At 35.9% G+C, this 17968-nt stretch overlaps 2 protein-coding genes across 2 annotated transcripts; one reads left to right on the top strand and one right to left on the bottom strand.

Annotated features, from left to right (window-relative positions):
- Positions 1-817: 817 nt before the first annotated feature.
- Positions 818-2053, bottom strand: LOC125495470 (uncharacterized). The gene has a single exon (XM_048640199.1). It carries the CDS (start codon positions 2051-2053, stop codon positions 818-820), a length of 1236 nt encoding a protein of 411 aa, XP_048496156.1.
- A 9561-nt stretch (positions 2054-11614) lies between these two features.
- Positions 11615-16527, top strand: LOC104906445 (lysophospholipid acyltransferase 1). Its single transcript, XM_010695196.4, has 8 exons — positions 11615-12008; positions 13067-13122; positions 13841-14061; positions 14166-14568; positions 14740-14825; positions 15406-15469; positions 15557-15669; positions 16109-16527. The coding sequence occupies exons 1-8, from the start codon at positions 11707-11709 to the stop codon at positions 16250-16252; spliced, it is 1389 nt and encodes a 462-aa protein (XP_010693498.2). The 5' UTR covers positions 11615-11706; the 3' UTR covers positions 16253-16527.
- Positions 16528-17968: the final 1441 nt, after the last annotated feature.

Below are 17968 nucleotides of genomic sequence, written 5' to 3'. Positions count from 1 at the left end.
TCTATACATTGCACAACCTGTAATTTGAGCAGACCAAGCTTCACTTACTCTTCTCCCAAAATCTTCAGCAGTACTCCACATATGGAAGTACTTGAAAGGCTTCTTTCCACATCCTATCTGATTATATACTTTAATCAGCATAGGTGAATGGTCAAATATTCCTTCAGGCATGAAATGAACTTCTGAATTTTGGAACTCCTCCATCCACTTCACATTGCCTAATGCTCTATCCAGTTTTGAGTATACTCTATCTTGACCTTCTTGCTTATTATTCCAGGTGTAAAAACATCCAGAACTCTTGATATCATCTAGCTGACAATGATTCAAGCAGCATCTAAATGGGGCAATTTCACTGTCCCTTACTAGACTTCCTATTCTTTCATCTCTACTCAACACACAATTGAAGTCACCAGCAACAATCCAAGGCTTATTCTCAACCTTAACCTGCTTCAAATCTTTCCATAATGACTCCCTTTCCATAGCACTATTAAATGCATATACAATAGTGCAATAGAAACCTGAGGTATTACCTTGAGGACTAATCCAGCAGTGCACCATTTGTGCATTCATCCATTCAATCTGAACTTGGAAACTAAGAGGATTCCAAGCTAAAACTATTCTTCCTCCTTTATGATAAGAAGAATTTGATGTAAAACACCAACCTGAGAACATGTTACTATACATTCTACCCATATTCTTTGCTTTCACCTTTGTCTCAATGAGACTTATCAATCCAAGGGATCTATTAGCAATAATCTTTTTCACTTCAGCTTGCTTTGATAAGCAATTGATCCCCCGGACATTCCACACCATAATGCTATCCATGCTGGTCAGGGAAGTCCCCTCCCCTGATATCTTCTAACTCTCCTTTAGCACAAGCTACTGAGCCCACCATAACTTGTTCCTCCATGACCTCCAAAGCTGAAAATGTGTTCTGCACAGGAACAGGGCTGGCCATACTCCATCCTGTCCTAGCCTTCTGGGTTACAATTTTGAAAACTTGATCATCTTCCTTCTGTTGCTCAGCCATTGGCTGAACAACCTTCTTCACTCTCCACTCCTTCTGAGGTTCCTTCTTATTGCATTCAATTTCTGAATGACCTAATTTCCTACAAACAGCACACTCAATGGGTTTCCATTCATACACAACTCCTAATACCATCTCCAAGCTTCTCTCATTCACAATAGTAATCTGATCAGGAAGATCTTGACCAATTTTCATCTCTACTAAAATTCTCGCATATTGAAGCTTCTCTCTCTTAGCAGTAGCACCATCCACTTTCAAAAATTTTCCTATAGAGCTTACAATTTTCGAAAGACATCGCTCACTCCAGTATTTGAAATCCAATCTGAGCTGAATCCATACAGGCACACATTCAATTTGCTCCTTAGTGATATCCATATCCGGAATCCAATTCTTCACAATTACAGGTTTATTATCAAAAAACGGATTCGATTCCTTTAGAACAAGGTCCTTCTTCTCCATTGATGAAAATCTAACAATGTAGATTCCAGATTTTACCACAGCAACCTTATCCACTCCATAATTCCTCCATATCCTTCTGATAAATCCTTCCATCACATATGGAGGAGGATTTGCTCCCAAAACATAACAGATAACAGAGGAAGACCAATAATCAACCTCCGATTGGACATCCTCCATTTCAATTTTGATTCTAGACTCAACATTACTGGAATTAGCATTGATTTCTGAGGAATTAGATAATACCTCATTATCCGACATCTGAAGGATCGGAATCGGATCAATATGGCGCGCATTTTCAGTCCTGCTCTGTTTTCCATTTTTCACCTTCTCAGCAGAAGTGTGAATCGAAGTCAACCACTCCGAGAAAAATCTATGTGTATTCATGCTATTCTGAATATCACGTACATCATCTTCCTCAGATTGCTGCTCAGATTGAAACTCCATAGCCGTCACTCCTAGAATTTCATCCATTGTTCTTGTTTTCTTAGCTTGCGAATCAGAATTCGGTCCTTTTTGCTTTGGATTGCTAGATATCACTGTCTTCTTCACTTTTGAATTTCTCGCCATTGCAGAGAGAATTCTAGAGTGAGAAACTCTCTTTGTTTTAATTCATGACCAAATACTACTTGATAGTACTAAAACTTGATAGTGTTAATGAATCGACTTCTTTCATAATATTCTCACTTGGAAGTATTATTAAGCAAGGTGAGAACTATTAATGTAGTTTTAGCACCATAACATTTAATTGATTCCCGCCATTTATATTTACGGGATAATTAATAAGACCAACGCACAAGCTTCAAACCAATAAACTTAGAGTATCTTTCAACGGTGCTTGAAGTTAGGGGTATAATTTGATAGTCTGAGTTAATTATGGATAGCAAAGTAATTTAACCTTCTCAGGCCTTTTTTATGGTAATATTCGAGTTACCAAAATGGTCATTCTTAAAACATAAACAATGTAGGCAACCATTTTTCTTAAGGTATCATAATACATTGTAGGTAATATTAAAACGCGAGGGAACTCTTAAGCGCTGACATGAGATCATTGTCATCCATGGAGTGACATTTGTTTGTCGCAGTGTGTCTTCTCATTATATTTTACCCAAAAAGTTATGCAAAAAAATTCGATACCATAACCATCTATTTAAAATATCATTATTCTACCGCCAAATTACATCATATTTTTGTGATTAAAGTTTAAATTAGACTAAATATTATTGCACTTATCAAACAAATAATTTGGGGCATTACGTGGGCTACAAACTATTTTTTCCTCATATATCCTAGTAAATTGTAGGTAATGATTATGCTTGAGATCTCTTAGACCTTAGTCCCTCCTTCCAGATGCCTAAGTGATGGGTGCTTGAATTAGCTATATTTAGTATTCCATGAGGTAATATAGGCTTAATACGTACAAAGCTTTTAAATGCATAATAAGAATGTAATTGACATATATCCTTAAGATTAAGTACTAGTTATCACTTATCCGTATAGAATTTAACACATGCATGAACTGATCACAACCATATGTTGTGACAAAATCAATGTAGGATACTTAAAATTTTGGGACATTTTACTGTCTTCACTAGTTATAAACAAGGAGACAATCGTGCACAAGAATAATATTTTTGGATTTGGATTATGTGAACTAAATATATACTCTAGGAGTGATAAATCTTGTATGACTTTATTAGATGTGATATAATGGGTAATCTAATAGTGGAGAAAGGAGAATAATTTTAATATTGGAAATTCGAGTCCATAATCATATTGAAACATTATATTTTCAGTAAATATGACTACTCAAAAATCACCCCTCCAAGAGTATATTATTGTGAGATTATAGTACATTGTCAAGATGTATGAAAAGTTTTGTGTCTTCTTACTTTATGGACAAAATTTACTTGTCCTTGGTATCTTTTAAAAATATTGTTCACTTATATAAAAACGCATCGCTTGTATAAACCAAATATTATATATTTAACTAATTAATGTTATCAACACGTTAAGTTAGTTATTATTTGAAGAGTCATCTATACCCTCCCCTTTTCTCGCAGCTCCCCCTCCACCCTTCCGCTGCAACCCCCTCACCTTCTGCCACCCGCAGCACTGCACTCGCAGAACAAGCTCGTGCAAACCGCCTGCCTCGTCGGGTGGCACCACTGCAAACTCGCGCAGCCGCAAGTTAAACTCGTGCAGCACCGCAAAATCCGACAGTCGCAAGTTAAACTCGCTGAAATAGGGGGAGAAGGGGAGGGGGAGCTGCGAGAAAAGGGGAGGGGGTGCTGCGTGGTCAGGGATGGCGGAAAAGGGGAGGGGGGCTGCGTGGTGGGGGAGGTACGAAAATCCTGTGGGGTTGTGTGGGTGCGAAAATCCGGTGGGGTGGGGGTCACATGTGCGATAATCCGGTGGGGTGGGTTGGGTGCGAAAATCCGGTGAGGTGGGGTGGGGTGCGAAAATCCAGTCAAGGGTGGGGGTGGTGGGTCAGGTTGTGGTAGGTCAGGTGGTGGGGTGGTTAGGATTAGGGTGGGTTAGGGGTGGTGGTGGGTTGTGGGCTGGGGGTGGTGGGTGGTGGGTTGTGGGTTGTGGGGGTGGGGCTGGGGGTGGTGAGTTGGGGGTGGTGGGTTGTGGGTGGGTTGGGCTGGTGGGCTTTTAGGGTTAGGTTTTTTGGTTAGTTAGGTTTAGGGTTAGTGTTAGTGTTAGGGTTAGGTTTAGGGTAGTTAATTAGGAATAAATGGGGGTTCAGGAGCTAATGACTAACGGAGTTTAACGCCGTTAGTCATTAAGGGTAGTTTGATGTATTTTTTGAAAAGTGAAGGTTATATGGTGAATTTCAAAAGTCGAAAAGGTATATGGTAAAAAAAAAAATTGTCTGGGTTATATGGTGAAAAAAACCGTTGTTTTTTTTATCCATATGAGCTGCAAAGGCAGTACAAAGAAGGGGATGGGGATTCAAACCTGTGACTTATCGTTCACACCACCTCAATATTAACTACTAGGCCAAAACATCCTTGCCTCCTTGGTACTAGTTATTAACATTGTGTATGACAATAAATTTTTAATTATCTTTAAAAGGCTTGATCAAATTAAAAAGAAAATTTATGTTTGCTGGAATGATGTTGTAAATTAGCTTTAAATTGTTAATGTTGAATGCTTAAACAATTAGCTTTCAAGTTTCAAGGTAGGATATATTTATGGAGTAGTTACTGAAAGTAGTACATATTATGTTCTTTTATTAATTCAACAACTATTTTTACCTTATACCAATTTAAGATTTTTTTTATTTACATATAGTAACAATTGATAGCTAGTAAAACAAATAGCACTGAGTATACCATATAAACTATATTTTCAAACATGGGTATGATATAAATACCCATGTAGTTGGGATATCGAATCTTATGCAAGCGGTGTGCACAGGCTTAGTAGGTGGTGGCAAGTGGATATCCATTTAGGTGGTGGGATAGATGTGGATTTAAATATAATATATGGATTTTGAATTTGCACTCGCCATGGATAATGAATGGATAGTGGATATTAATATCTATGCAAATATATTGAAAAACGTTCCTATCATAGGAACAGTGTCACGTGACACTCTTCTAAATCTTCTAATACACATCTTTATAATTTCAATCAAAAATATAATGCATAGTTATTCGAATTCGAATACATTACCTTTGATATGAAATGTGAGCATTTAACCACTAATCCATTACAATTTCAATGCTTATTGTTTCAAAGTAAAACATAATAAAAGTCTTACAATTATACTTCCTCCGTTTAGAAATAGTTGCACCATTTCTATTTTGTGCACTATTCACATATTACACTTAGATTGTCTTTAGTGATTTATATTTTAGGAAAAACATAGTTATGTGGGATCTTGTTATTAGATTCGCCTCGATGTAAATTTTTTTAATATAAACTTTTTATAATTTTTACTTATTGATAATTAAAGATATTAATGGTTGAAATCATACATCGGCATGCGTGAAAAGTAGAAATGGTGCAACTATTTCTAAACAGAGGAAGTATGTAAGTAGAAAAACATGTAGACAAAATGTTTGATTTCAACATTTTTATTAAGTATTATAATAACATTCTCTTATCCAAATTTCATTGATATTGTTATTATTATCCCTAATTCCTTAGATGTTTTTTAACAACTTATTATCATGTCATCATGTCCATTTTTCAATTTCGCACTAAACAGTATATTACTAAAACACTAGTAGAAAAATGACGATTTGCGTCCCCTGATTTGCGTCGCACAGAAACGGAAATGACGCAAAAGGTCATTTGCGTCGCACGCGAAGAAGGGTGTGACGCACATCTTCGCAGATCTGCGTCGCATGTTAATTTAGCGCGTTGCAAAAGCCCAAATTGCGTCGGACTCCATGACCCGTCCGACGCAGATTCGCGGCCCATAACCCGCGTGTTTTTGGGTTTAAACCTAAAAACTAAAAAATCCTTCACCTAAACATTTCAGGGCCGCGCGCTTCACTTTCCTCTCTCTCTCCTTCTCCCATTTCTTTCCTTAACCTAAACATTTCAGAGGCCGTCATCTCTCTCTTCTTCTCTCTCTTCTCTCTCTTTCTCTTCCTTCTTCTTCCTCTCTCACTCCATTTCGTGAGTTCTCACATCAACAATTCCACAGTGCGGTAACTTGTTCAAAGAACGAACTTCATTTCGTTCGTTTTCACATGAACAATTTCGTCTGCATCCGTTAATCTATCATTCGAAGGTAATTTGTCATTTTATTTTTCTTTTTCTTGTTTTTCGCATGCCTTAATTGTTTGTAATTTGTCATTTATTTCAGATCTTGTTTGAGACGACCTCGTTTTTTCATTTTCGTGAATCTATCATTCGAACTTCATTTCGTTCGTTTTCACATCAACAATTTCGTTCTTCGCACAGCAACATTCGATTAGCAACGAACTTCACAAAGAGCGATTTCGTTCTTCGCACTCCAAAAATAAGGTAAGTTATTTTTTTTTCTTTTTCTTGTTTTTCGCATGTCTTAATTGTTTGTAATTTGTCATTTTTTCAGATCTTGTTTGAAGACCTCGTTTTTTCATTTCGTGAATTTTTCGGTTTTCATTTTTCGCAACGAACTTCACAAGGAGCGATTTCAGATCTTGTTTGAAGACCTTGTTTGAAGACTCCAAAAATAACAACGAGAAGGAAGGTCAAGATGCGAAGGAAGCTCCAACATTTTTCGCTGCATCTTCGTTTTCATTTTTCCAGATTTGTTTTTATGAATTATTGTAATATTTTTCCAGATCTATTCGAATTTTTGTACGGTATTGTTATTAGTTTTATTTTTCCAGATCTATCTCTACACATTCATTGTCATTTTTTAATTGAAGTTTGGTTGTGGTCATTCGAAGTTTCTGTTCGAATGCAAATGAGATTTTTCACCTCGTTTTTCCTCCTACTCTTCTACTGTTGGATATTCATCTTTGCAGTATATTCTAGGTTTAAAAAAAAAATTTTTTTTTTTATTAAAATAGTAATTTGCGTCGCACATAGCCCGAGGTGCGACGCAAATCACTAATGTGCGTCGCACCCTAGGCAATGTGCGACGCACATTGCCCTCTACATTACTCAAATTGGGCTGGGATAGCCATCTGCGTCGCACCGTATACGAGTGCGACGCAAATAGCTGAACCATTTGCGTCGTTTTCGCATACGACGCAGATCGTTTCTGAGTCATTTGCGTCGAGAGCTTTGGCGTCGCACCAGGGTCCGACGCAAATAGGCGCCTCACATCCGACGCAAATTGCCTTTTCTGTACTAGTGAAAGCTAATAGATTCAATCATGAAAGTTGTGAATAATACTATATTTGATAATTGCAACTAACTCGGGGTATCGCCTGGTCCAAAATACTAGTTTTAGGTGAAAACGAGAATGAAGAAGTGATATCAACAACTGTCTCACCCTTATAATCACTATTATATCTTATATATTAATCATAGAGCATATTAGCTATATATCGGCCTCAGAGCACAACTTTTCAGAAATGTAGGCAACATTTTCGGGCTTCGGACATGATTACAGGGACGAACAACAAAATTTGTTTATACTTCCTCCGGTCTATTTTAAATGAAATATTTGGTGAAAAAACACTATTCATTGATCAATTTTAACTTCAATTTATCGTCATTATAAATTAAAAAACATAGTCAAGTGGGATCTTATTAGATTCGTCTCGATGCATATAACTTTTATACTACCTCCGTTTCTTAATAAGTGCAACATTTCCCTTATTTGGAATAGTCACAACAAGTGCAACCAGGCTCAAAATGGTAAAAAAGTTCAATCTTATTACAAATATGCCGTCAAAAAGCAAGCGGGGACCACAACTTTTTTGTTTCATCACTTGAAGTATATTTTTTTACGTGTACACAACTAAAGATATTAATGATTAGAGAAGCACATCGGGGTTAATTGCGTGAAAAAAACAAACGTTTCATTTAAAACAGAACGGAGAAAGTATTGGTTTGAGGTCTGGAAAAAACTTAACTTGATTTTTCACATATAGGGAACAAACTAGCCATAGAACTAAGGAGATCCAACATAAGTTACAAACTAATACACTCCCCTAATGACTAACGACATTAACCGCCGTTATTTTAACTCTAATTAACTGTTAGTTTTAACCCTAAACCCTAAAATGTAACTCCTAATTAAACTCTAACTTCTAACCCTAACCTTGACCCCCCTTCCCCGACTCTCCCACCACCCTGTGGCAGCCCCCCTCCCCCTCCCCCTGCCCCGTCGCCACCCCTTCCCCCAACCCCATCGAATTTCGCACTCCCTTCCTCCACTCCTGACGAATTCCGCACCCCTATCCCACCCCCATTGAATCCCCCTACTCCCCACCCGTTGAATCCCATTACTCTACTCTACTCCAGTTCGAAGACGAATGAGAGAAGGTTGAGCGTGCGCCGCAGTGGAGCAGCTTGCCGGTGATTTCGGGCTCGCGACGACAGTGGGGAAGCTCGTCGGCGACTAGGCTCTTGGATTATGGGCTCGCGACAACGGACGTGGGAGGGGGAGGGGTGAGGGTGGGAGAGGGGGGCTACGAGGGTTGGGGAGGGGGTTGTTGGGGTGGTGGGAGGGTGGGGGAAAGGGTGGTGGGAGAATTAGGGTTTAGTGTTAGGGTTAGGGTTAGAAGTTAGAGGTTAGGGTTTAATTAGGAGTTAGATTTTAGGGTTTAGTGTTAAAACTAACAGTTAATTAGGGTTAAGACTAACTTCGGTTAATGCCGTTAGTCATTAAGGGTATCTGAGTGTATTAATTAGTAACTTAAGGGTACCCCGTGTATTTTAAAAACTTAGGGGATACCAGGTGGATTTTCTGAAAAAACTCGGGGGTACTTGTAAAAAAACCGTTATTTTATTTATACTTTCTTTAAGATTTTTAAAATTAAAACTGATGAGCGATAAAAGAATGTTACGCAGATTTATTAATGATTTCTTATATTTTTATCAACAAAGTATTTTGTTTTAATTAAATCATTTCACTTTGTTAATTGATTGTGTTTTTCTTTTTGATTTCTACTTGATTGTGTATTAATTGATCAAATATTTGATTGATATAATTTTTTTATGCCATATTTTAGTTTGATTGTCTCATCTTTTTTTTGGTAGAGTAGTTGATTTATTAAGGAGTAATTAAGTAAATTTATTACTCTCCCTTCCCCCATACAATCAAATGAGACATTAAGTCATTAAGCAATACAAATGCCATGTTTCCACATGTACTCTCCCCTCCCCCACACAATCAAATGAGACATTAAGGCTATGTTTAGTTCACCTGAAATTTTCTGATCTGAACTTATCTGATCTGATTTGAACTTATTTTTTCTGATCTGATCTGATCTGATCTGAACTGATCTGATAACAAGATCTTATCTTTTAGATTTTTCTCAATATATAAGAAAAAATATAGTCATGTGGGGTCTTGTTTGATTCGTCTCAATGAGTATTTTATTAATATTCAATTATTATAATTTTTACTAATATGTAATGAAAGATATAGTGATTTTTAAATATAAGCATGATCTGAACTGATCTGATCTGAACTTATTTTTTCTGATCTGATCTGATCTGATCTGATCTGATTAGATCTGAAATAAGCAAAAATAAGGTGAACTGAACATAGCCTAAGGCTATGTTCAGTTCACCTGAAATTTTCTGATCTGAACTGATCTGATCTGATCTGAACTTATTTTTTCTGATCTGATCTGATCTGATCTGATTTTTTCAACAAGATCTTATCTTTTATAAAATATATTATTACTATTATATTATTACTTTGTAAATCATTATTATGCAATACATTATAAGATATTCTTTATAGTGTTACTATTATTATCATTTTATTTCTATTACAACTTTTATACAACTTTTATTATTAATAATAATTATTATTATTATCATTATTATAAGAACAACAATAATAGTTATAATCATAATTATTATTATTACTAAAAATAATTATATAACTCAAGTCATTATTTTATAAGAGCACTTATACAATGTTTCACACTTTCCCTTAAAAAAAAGTTTCACACTTGAGAAGTCGGCAAACTGAACTCTTTTTTTTCCATATAAAATAGAACAAGATATACAAACAACTATGACTTGAGCAAAAAAATAAATAAATATCGTGCAACTTCAAATAGCTAGAGAGATTTGAAATTCGGTAGGAAGAGGTATACCGAATCTAAATTTATAATTTGTATCTCACACTTAGCTTATTTTGAAATGTAATCCGAACATAGTAGTTTCGTTATCATGAATTTGAGATATCATATTTTATATATTTCTTATTTTTGCGTCAATCTTATGTTCTTAACACGTGGCTTTTAATATTCTATTATTTAATAACAACAAAATAACATAATATAATAATAACAATGACATTTATAATGGTAACAATAAGATTAATAATAATTACCAATATTAATAATTAATAAGTACAACAACAACAATAATAATAATTCTTTTGAACAAATATACTAGTAAATAATAATACCCCTTTTGTATTTTTTTTATCTTTGTCACTTAGAATCTTGACACTATTCACAATAAGAGATAATCTTTTAGATTTTTCTCAATATATAAGAAAAAATATAGTCATGTGGGGTCTTGTTTGATTCGTCTCAATGAGTACTTTATTAATATTCAATTATTATAATTTTTATTAATATGTAGTGAAAGATATTTAATAATAATAAGTTTTTAAATATAAGCATGATATGATCTGAACTGATCTGATCTGGTCTGATCTGATCTGGTCTGATCTGATCTGATCTGAACTTATTTTTTCTGATCTGATCTGATCTGAACTTATTTTTTCTGATCTGATCTGATCTGATCTGATCTGAAATAAGCAAAAATAAGGTGAACTGAACATAGCCTAAGTCATTAAACAACACAAATGCCATGCTGCCACATGTACTCTCCCCTCCCCCACACAATTAAGCAATAAAAATGTGTGTTTCAAGGCTCAAACCCATGACCTTTCATTTGATATGCAAATGCACTAACCAACTAAACTACAATACTCATGTTAATATTTGTGAGAGAAAAATCATTTAAAGACAAAATACTATTCTATTTTTGAAGACTTTAAATGCACGCTGGTAAATAATCCGATACATATCGCTCGGAATAAGAACTAATTTTTATTTAAAACAAATATGACTTTTACAAATAAAACACAGCTCGATCCACTATCACCTCTACCGCTAATCAGTAATGAGACTTCTCTCCAAACACTTGAACATGAACCTATAGGCCCTATAGCCACTTTAACCAAAAACACAACCTAGTAGGCACTCCAAAAATAGAAGTTCACCATGAGATGAAAGACTGACTCAACAAACCCAGATTCATAACCAATACTTATACGACACCAGTTCCCCCATAAACTGTTGAACGTCAACTTCTCCATCTAACACAAACGGCTCTTCAATCCATCATACAACTTACAAGTAATTCATTATTTAATTCACACTAGTAATTTTTTACATTCCCTTTCTTGTGGGTCCACTCCACTGGCCCAATGCCAATTCATATCCTAAACAACCATCTATAGAAAATACTCTAAAAACTCATACTTCTTAGATTTCATCATCTTCTTTCCTCCCTTAACTCGCTCTTCCCCAACTCACCCAACCGAGTCACTAACTCGCTCAACCATGAACCTCGACATGTCATCAATGGCGGCTGCAATGGGATTATCAGTTGCAGTGCTCAGATTTCTCCTTTGTTTTGTTGCAACAATACCCATCAGCCTGTTATGGCGTCTTGTACCAAGAACTCTCCCAAAACACATCTATTCTGCCTTCACTGGTGTTCTTCTTTGTTATATCTCTTTTGGGATTTCTTCTAATCTTCATTTTCTTGTTTCTATTTTAATTGGGTATTCTTCCATGCTTGTTTATCGCCCTAAATGTGGCCTCATCGCTTTTTTCGCCGCGTTTGGGTACTTGATTGGCTGGTAAGTCAGATTTTCTTTCATGGGTTTGTTTAAATTTTTGATTTTCAGTCGATTTCAATTAATGGGTATGTGTACTTTTATTTGTTGATTTTGTTGGTTGAATTTGATTCCCTTGTTTTTATTTTTTTGCTTAATTTGTTGGGTTTTGTTTTGCTGAGGATTATGTTTTTGATGTATTTTTACTCTTGTATTTGCATGCACAAGCTGTTATTTTTTGTTCAAATTCACTACAACATTTGTTTATTTAATTAATTTGCTTCAATACTGCTGTACTGCCACCAGCCCTGCCTAATTGATAACGGCAATTGTATTTTGAATCAAAAATTTTGTGTATTTAACTCATTAATGTTGTATATTGAAACGAAAATAGTACTAGTACAAAATTATCCTTATATAGAGTAGTTGGTAGGTAAAAGATTTGATGCATAATAAGGAACTAGGAATTTCTTGTACCGCTACTGCTGTTAGAACCAGTTTCTGATACAATGGTATTATTAAAGTTTGAATCTTTTCTTCTATTGGGGTAAATTTGGGCTGAAAAAAGGAGTACTTGAGGGTGGGTGGGGGAGTTAAGTATATAATGTACTAATAGTTCTGTATGGAGCATGAAAGTGGAGGTCATAAGAGTATCTTGATTTTCAATTGAAAGGACAATAGAATCATTCTATGTATACAGCTTCAATTTGATCAACAGATGTTGGTGAATAATTACGTCGAAAGTTTGTCTTCCCGTCTCAAGATAAGTTCTTCTGTGACTTGAGCATGTAGTTTAAGGAAGCATATATGATTAGTACAACACTAAAACTTTCATGGAGTTCCAAATTGCCTATTATAAAAGTGATGCCTTTTCACTATGAACCTATAATTAACAGTGAGATTTTCAAGGACAATGTTGAAAATATGGGAATGGAGGTTGGCTCCAGGCTGATTTTATAAACTGATGCAATCTACTTCACATGATGATATTACACTAAATTTTTGTGCCTCGTGGATGCAATTTTGCTGTGTTTAAATTTATGAATGGTGCTTTACCTTTTGAAATTTCTTTTCTTTGCTAGCCATGTCTACTACATGAGTGGAGATGCATGGAAGGAGGGTGGAATCGATGCTACCGGTAACCTCTTACTATATTGCAGCTATTTCTTGTAGCTACATGCTCAATTATTTGAGCTCAGCATTATTAAAGCTCTTTATTTGGTGCCAATGTGGATGATGGACTCTATACCTTAATAGAAGCTTTCCAAAATTTTGAAATTGGTTTCAAACCATAGCAGGGTTCTTTGTTTCCCAAAATTTTAGAGCCAAATGTTTTTTTTGTGGAACATATTATTGGCTATTGTTGTATCATATTGCACAAATGAGTTCCGAGTTGGTGATGCTAAGTGCAAAATTTTGAGAGCTTTTACAATCCATTAATGGGCAATGTTAAGAATATTATTTCCACGAACTTTTTTTAATTTATTTTACTCCATGTGAAGATGACTTGTTATCTTGGAATGTATGATCTTTCTTGTAATTTCACCACAATTGTAGTGGTATTGAGGAAAGTGGTGTTTGGGGATGTAGTTTTACGTGGCAAGTAGAAATCATAACAAAATTTGGTCGCGTGATTGTTGTGAGCTCCTCCATTTGAACTTTACTGTTACACTTAGTTTGTGCAAAATAATTAAGAGGCGAAAGTAGTAAAAGAAGATTTTATTTGATTTATCAATGAGGGAATGTGGTAGAGATAGTGAGGAAATACTCATGTTTGTTTGATTTTTTTCTTTCTATGTTCTCTTTCCTGTCTTAGTGTTTCTTTTTAGGCATTAACACTGTTCATTTCCTTGAAGGTGCTTTGATGGTCTTGACACTCAAAGTCATCTCATGTGCAATAAATTATCAGGATGGACTCTTGAAAGACGAGGACCTACGTGAAGCACAAAAAAAGAACCGGTTGCTACAGATGCCCTCCTTGTTTGAATATGTTGGTTATTGCCTCTGCTGCGGCAGTCACTTTGCCGGACCTGTCTTTGAAATGAAGGATTATCTTGATTGGACAGAAGGGAAAGGGGTCGGTTCATGAGGCATTTTTGTTCGTTGTCATGCTCTTGTTGTTAGGTTTTAAACTATGGGTGCATTTAAACTCAGAATCGTGAGTTTACTTTGTCTTTGCAGCTCTGGAGTCCATCAGAGAAACAACCATCACCTTGGGGTGCAGTAGCTCGGGCTATTCTTCAAGCTGCTATATGCATGGCTCTGTATTTATATTTGGTGCCATTATTCCCCTTGTCGACTTTCACAAATCATTTGTATGGGGATTGGGGATTCTTCAAAAAGCTGGGTTATCAGTACATGTGTGGATTTACAGCACGGTGGAAGTATTATTTCATCTGGTCTATCTCAGAAGCTTCCATTATAATTTCTGGTTTTGGGTTTAGTGGATGGACTAATACTTCCCCACCAAAGCCCAAGTGGGACCGTGCCAAAAATGCTGACATCCTTGGTGTTGAGTTGGCGAAGAGTGCGGTTCAGATTCCACTTGACTGGAATATACAAGTTAGCACCTGGCTCCGCCATTGTAAGTTATCTTGGCATCCTATCATTTTGTTTTCAGCTCATTGCAATATGGTTATAGCCTATTATGTACTATTATGACTATGCCTTTTTCTAAACTATGGTTTTCTTGCTCATGATTTTGGGTACGGCACCTTAGTATTTATGTGTCTGAAGTAATACTTTCTTGCCTCAGATGTGTATGAGAGACTGGTCCAGAAGGGTAAGAAGGCTGGTTTCTTTCAGCTGCTTGCCACACAGACAGTCAGTGCTATTTGGCATGTGAGTTATCTTCTTTGAACTAATATCTTATGGTGCATTCTCTTCATCTGAACTCAAACCTGATTGAACTTGATTAGCCTGGAAATTACTTTTTTTTTGGACTATTATTTGAAGAGATCGCACCCATAGGTCATAGCATAGGCTATTATTACTAGGACAATTTAAAATTTATAGAAGTAAGACATTTTGTCTAGGCATACACATGGCTAACTTTTGGGCAATTGATATTATTCGTTGTTGAACCATCGACAAATGAGTGTGTGAAGTATATCTTGCATCGAGAAATCTCAAAGAATGCTAATTTTTTGAAAATGAAATTTCCATGCATGGAATATCTTGTCTCTGTTTGTTATCCATAGCTTCAACCCCTGATCAGAAAATGGGATGATGTGGATCTTGAGTTCATGTTTGGTTGTTGACTTTGAAAATAGTGTCATAATTTCACTGTACTTGAATTTCCCTGAAGTACATTTATTTCTTTATATTGAGGGAAAACTTTATTTCTACTGTGATTTGTAAATTTCAATGCTTAGTAATGCTTCATTCACTGACTTCTTTTCTGGTTGTGCTGAAATAACAGGGTTTATACCCTGGTTACATCTTTTTCTTTGTTCAGTCGGCCTTGATGATTGCTGGCTCAAAAGGTATTTCTTGATACTAATGCCGCTGGTGAATTCATTGTATGCATTATCTGATGTACTGAACTCAATTCTGTTTTGTACATTCAACAGTAATTTACAGATGGCAGCAGGGTGTATCTGCTGATTTTCTGAAGAAGATACTGACATTTGTGAACTTTGTATATACAATGTTGGTCCTGAATTATTCAGCAGTCGGTTTCATGGTCAGTTTCTTTATGTTTATTGTTTTCGCAGTATTCTTGGGATTGTTTTTAATTCAGGAGTACTAGTTCACCCAGTTAGCCTGGATTTAATTTTGAGGTCAGCTTGGAATATTATATATAGAAGAAAATGTTACTTTTTTCTAGGTTGAATTTGTAACTTCTAGTCCAAGTTGTGGCTAATTAGTTCGAAAACTCAAGAAAATTAGTTTGCCAAAATTTATTTAGGAAAGATTATCTAAGATTTTCAGTTAAAATTCAGATGAATTTTGTTGTAGAAGATATTATTTCCCTTAAACACCGAACATTTTGCAAATGAGTTTCCATTTAGGTGGAAATCATGCTTTAAATTATTGCTTTAGTGGTAAGTAAATGATTTTCTGTGCTTTGTTGCTATGATATCGACCAAAATCTAAATTTCTAACGAGGTTTGTGTTTCCAGGTACTAAGCTTACATGAAACCTTGACAGCATATGGAAGTGTGTATTATATTGGCACCATAATTCCTGTTGCCCTTTTGCTACTGGATTGTGTTGTCAAACCTCCAAGACCAGCAAGGTCGAAAGTTCAGAAGAAGGAGCAGTGAATCTGAACATTAACAACATACGCACATACCTAACAATATTTTCTTGGTTGCCTAAAGAGGCTAAAACCCCATGATGCTCCGTTGTTGGCTCAAATTCAGCCTCACCGTGGATCGACCTGAAGAATTGATTGTGCTCCTTTCATTACCTTGTGTTTTCAGAATCTGTTGATTTGCCAATTCGCTATTCTTAAGGACTTGTTTTGAAACTATGATACATTTTAGTGTTTTGTACCACTCAAAGGTGCTTTAATGGAAGTGGCAAAATAGTTCACAAACCTTATACTGTCTATATTTTGATTTTTTTTTATATGACATTGCCTCACTGAAAAGAAAACTGCTTATTGGATTGGCTAATAGCCCTCTTTTTCCAACCCTTGGTTTTGCAGGGTCCATGCACGCTCCAAGATATGTCCATCTTGTTTTATTGAGGACGTTTACTACCCTTGCCGGAAGATATGTTATCCCCCTTCCACCATGTTTTAGTAGTAAATCTTGTTCTAAGAAAGAAAAGTCATCGTCCTCCCAGCTAACTGCAAATCTGCAAGAATATAATTGCACATGTTGTTCCCCATCTAACTCTTAGTCAAATTCTGCAACTCCATAGTAAACACAGGCGGAGAACCAGTACAGCAGTAAAATGTAGCTAAAACTAAACACTGATGGGTGTTGGAAGAGCAATACAAAACAAGTGGTGGTGGTGTGATCAATATTTATGGTTCTGGTTCATGGGGTTTTCTCTTAAACTCAAGGTTGCGAATCCTGCAATATCATAATATTGACAATCTGAGAAGGGCTTTCCATGGCCAAAGACTTCAAGATCACTTATTTAGAGCTGAAGACTGATGCCCATGCCCTCAAAATCATGATTGATAAAGCATATCATTTTCCCTACCATGAGCTTAGCTCAATCATCAAAGATGTTGTCCAGCTCTACAAGCTGATTTGGGTTGTCAATGCATGCAAAACGTGATGTCAACATGGTTACAACTTGGCAATATTTGTTATGGACATGAAAAGATGAAAAAATCACACTTCAACCCTACAAGTTGTGTGATTAAGGAGTATATATATGCAAGAAAGGATATCCAATGTAGTTATACACCTGGACTAAGCGCGTTTTCTTCACAGTTTGATGGTTTAATAGCCATGTTCTTATCTTTTTTGTAGGTTTCATATTTAATTTTCTCGTTTTGGATCCCATAGACTGTTGGGTTGTAGATGTTTTGAATGCTTTAGATGGGCTTAGGCCCTAAGTAATGAATCTCCTTGTCGTGTGTTAAAAAAAAAGGCTCTTAATGTTTTAATGATCAGCAACTAGTGGTGACCAATGGACGGTTTGGGTGGCTTGGGCCATGGGATGAGCGGGTTAGGCTGGCTCTGAGGATCGGACCACGAGTTTCGCGGGCTGGCCGGGCTAGTCTGGTGGGCTAGTTTGCTTACCCTACGATAATCTACTCTGAGCTTGTGCGATTCATGGAGCGGGTTTAGCTGGCCACTGGTTTGATGAGCTGGATCGGACTAACAGGAATTTTTTTATTATAAAAAAATGTTTAAACAAATTAATTAAACATGAGTCAATGAGTAAAGTTAATGATATATTAATATATAACATTTATTGTATAATTTTAGGCTTAATGATTTTTATTATGATATATATTTTTACACTTATAAAGTAATTTGAATAAATAACGATTAGTAATTTTTATGATCAATAAC

This window comes from Beta vulgaris, chromosome 3 (assembly GCF_026745355.1).
Source record: "Beta vulgaris subsp. vulgaris cultivar EL10 chromosome 3, EL10.2, whole genome shotgun sequence".
In the NCBI taxonomy this organism is placed as follows: Eukaryota; Viridiplantae; Streptophyta; class Magnoliopsida; order Caryophyllales; family Amaranthaceae; genus Beta; species Beta vulgaris.
The sequence above is the reverse complement of the archived record's forward strand: the minus strand, read 5'-3'. Positions and strand labels throughout refer to the sequence as shown.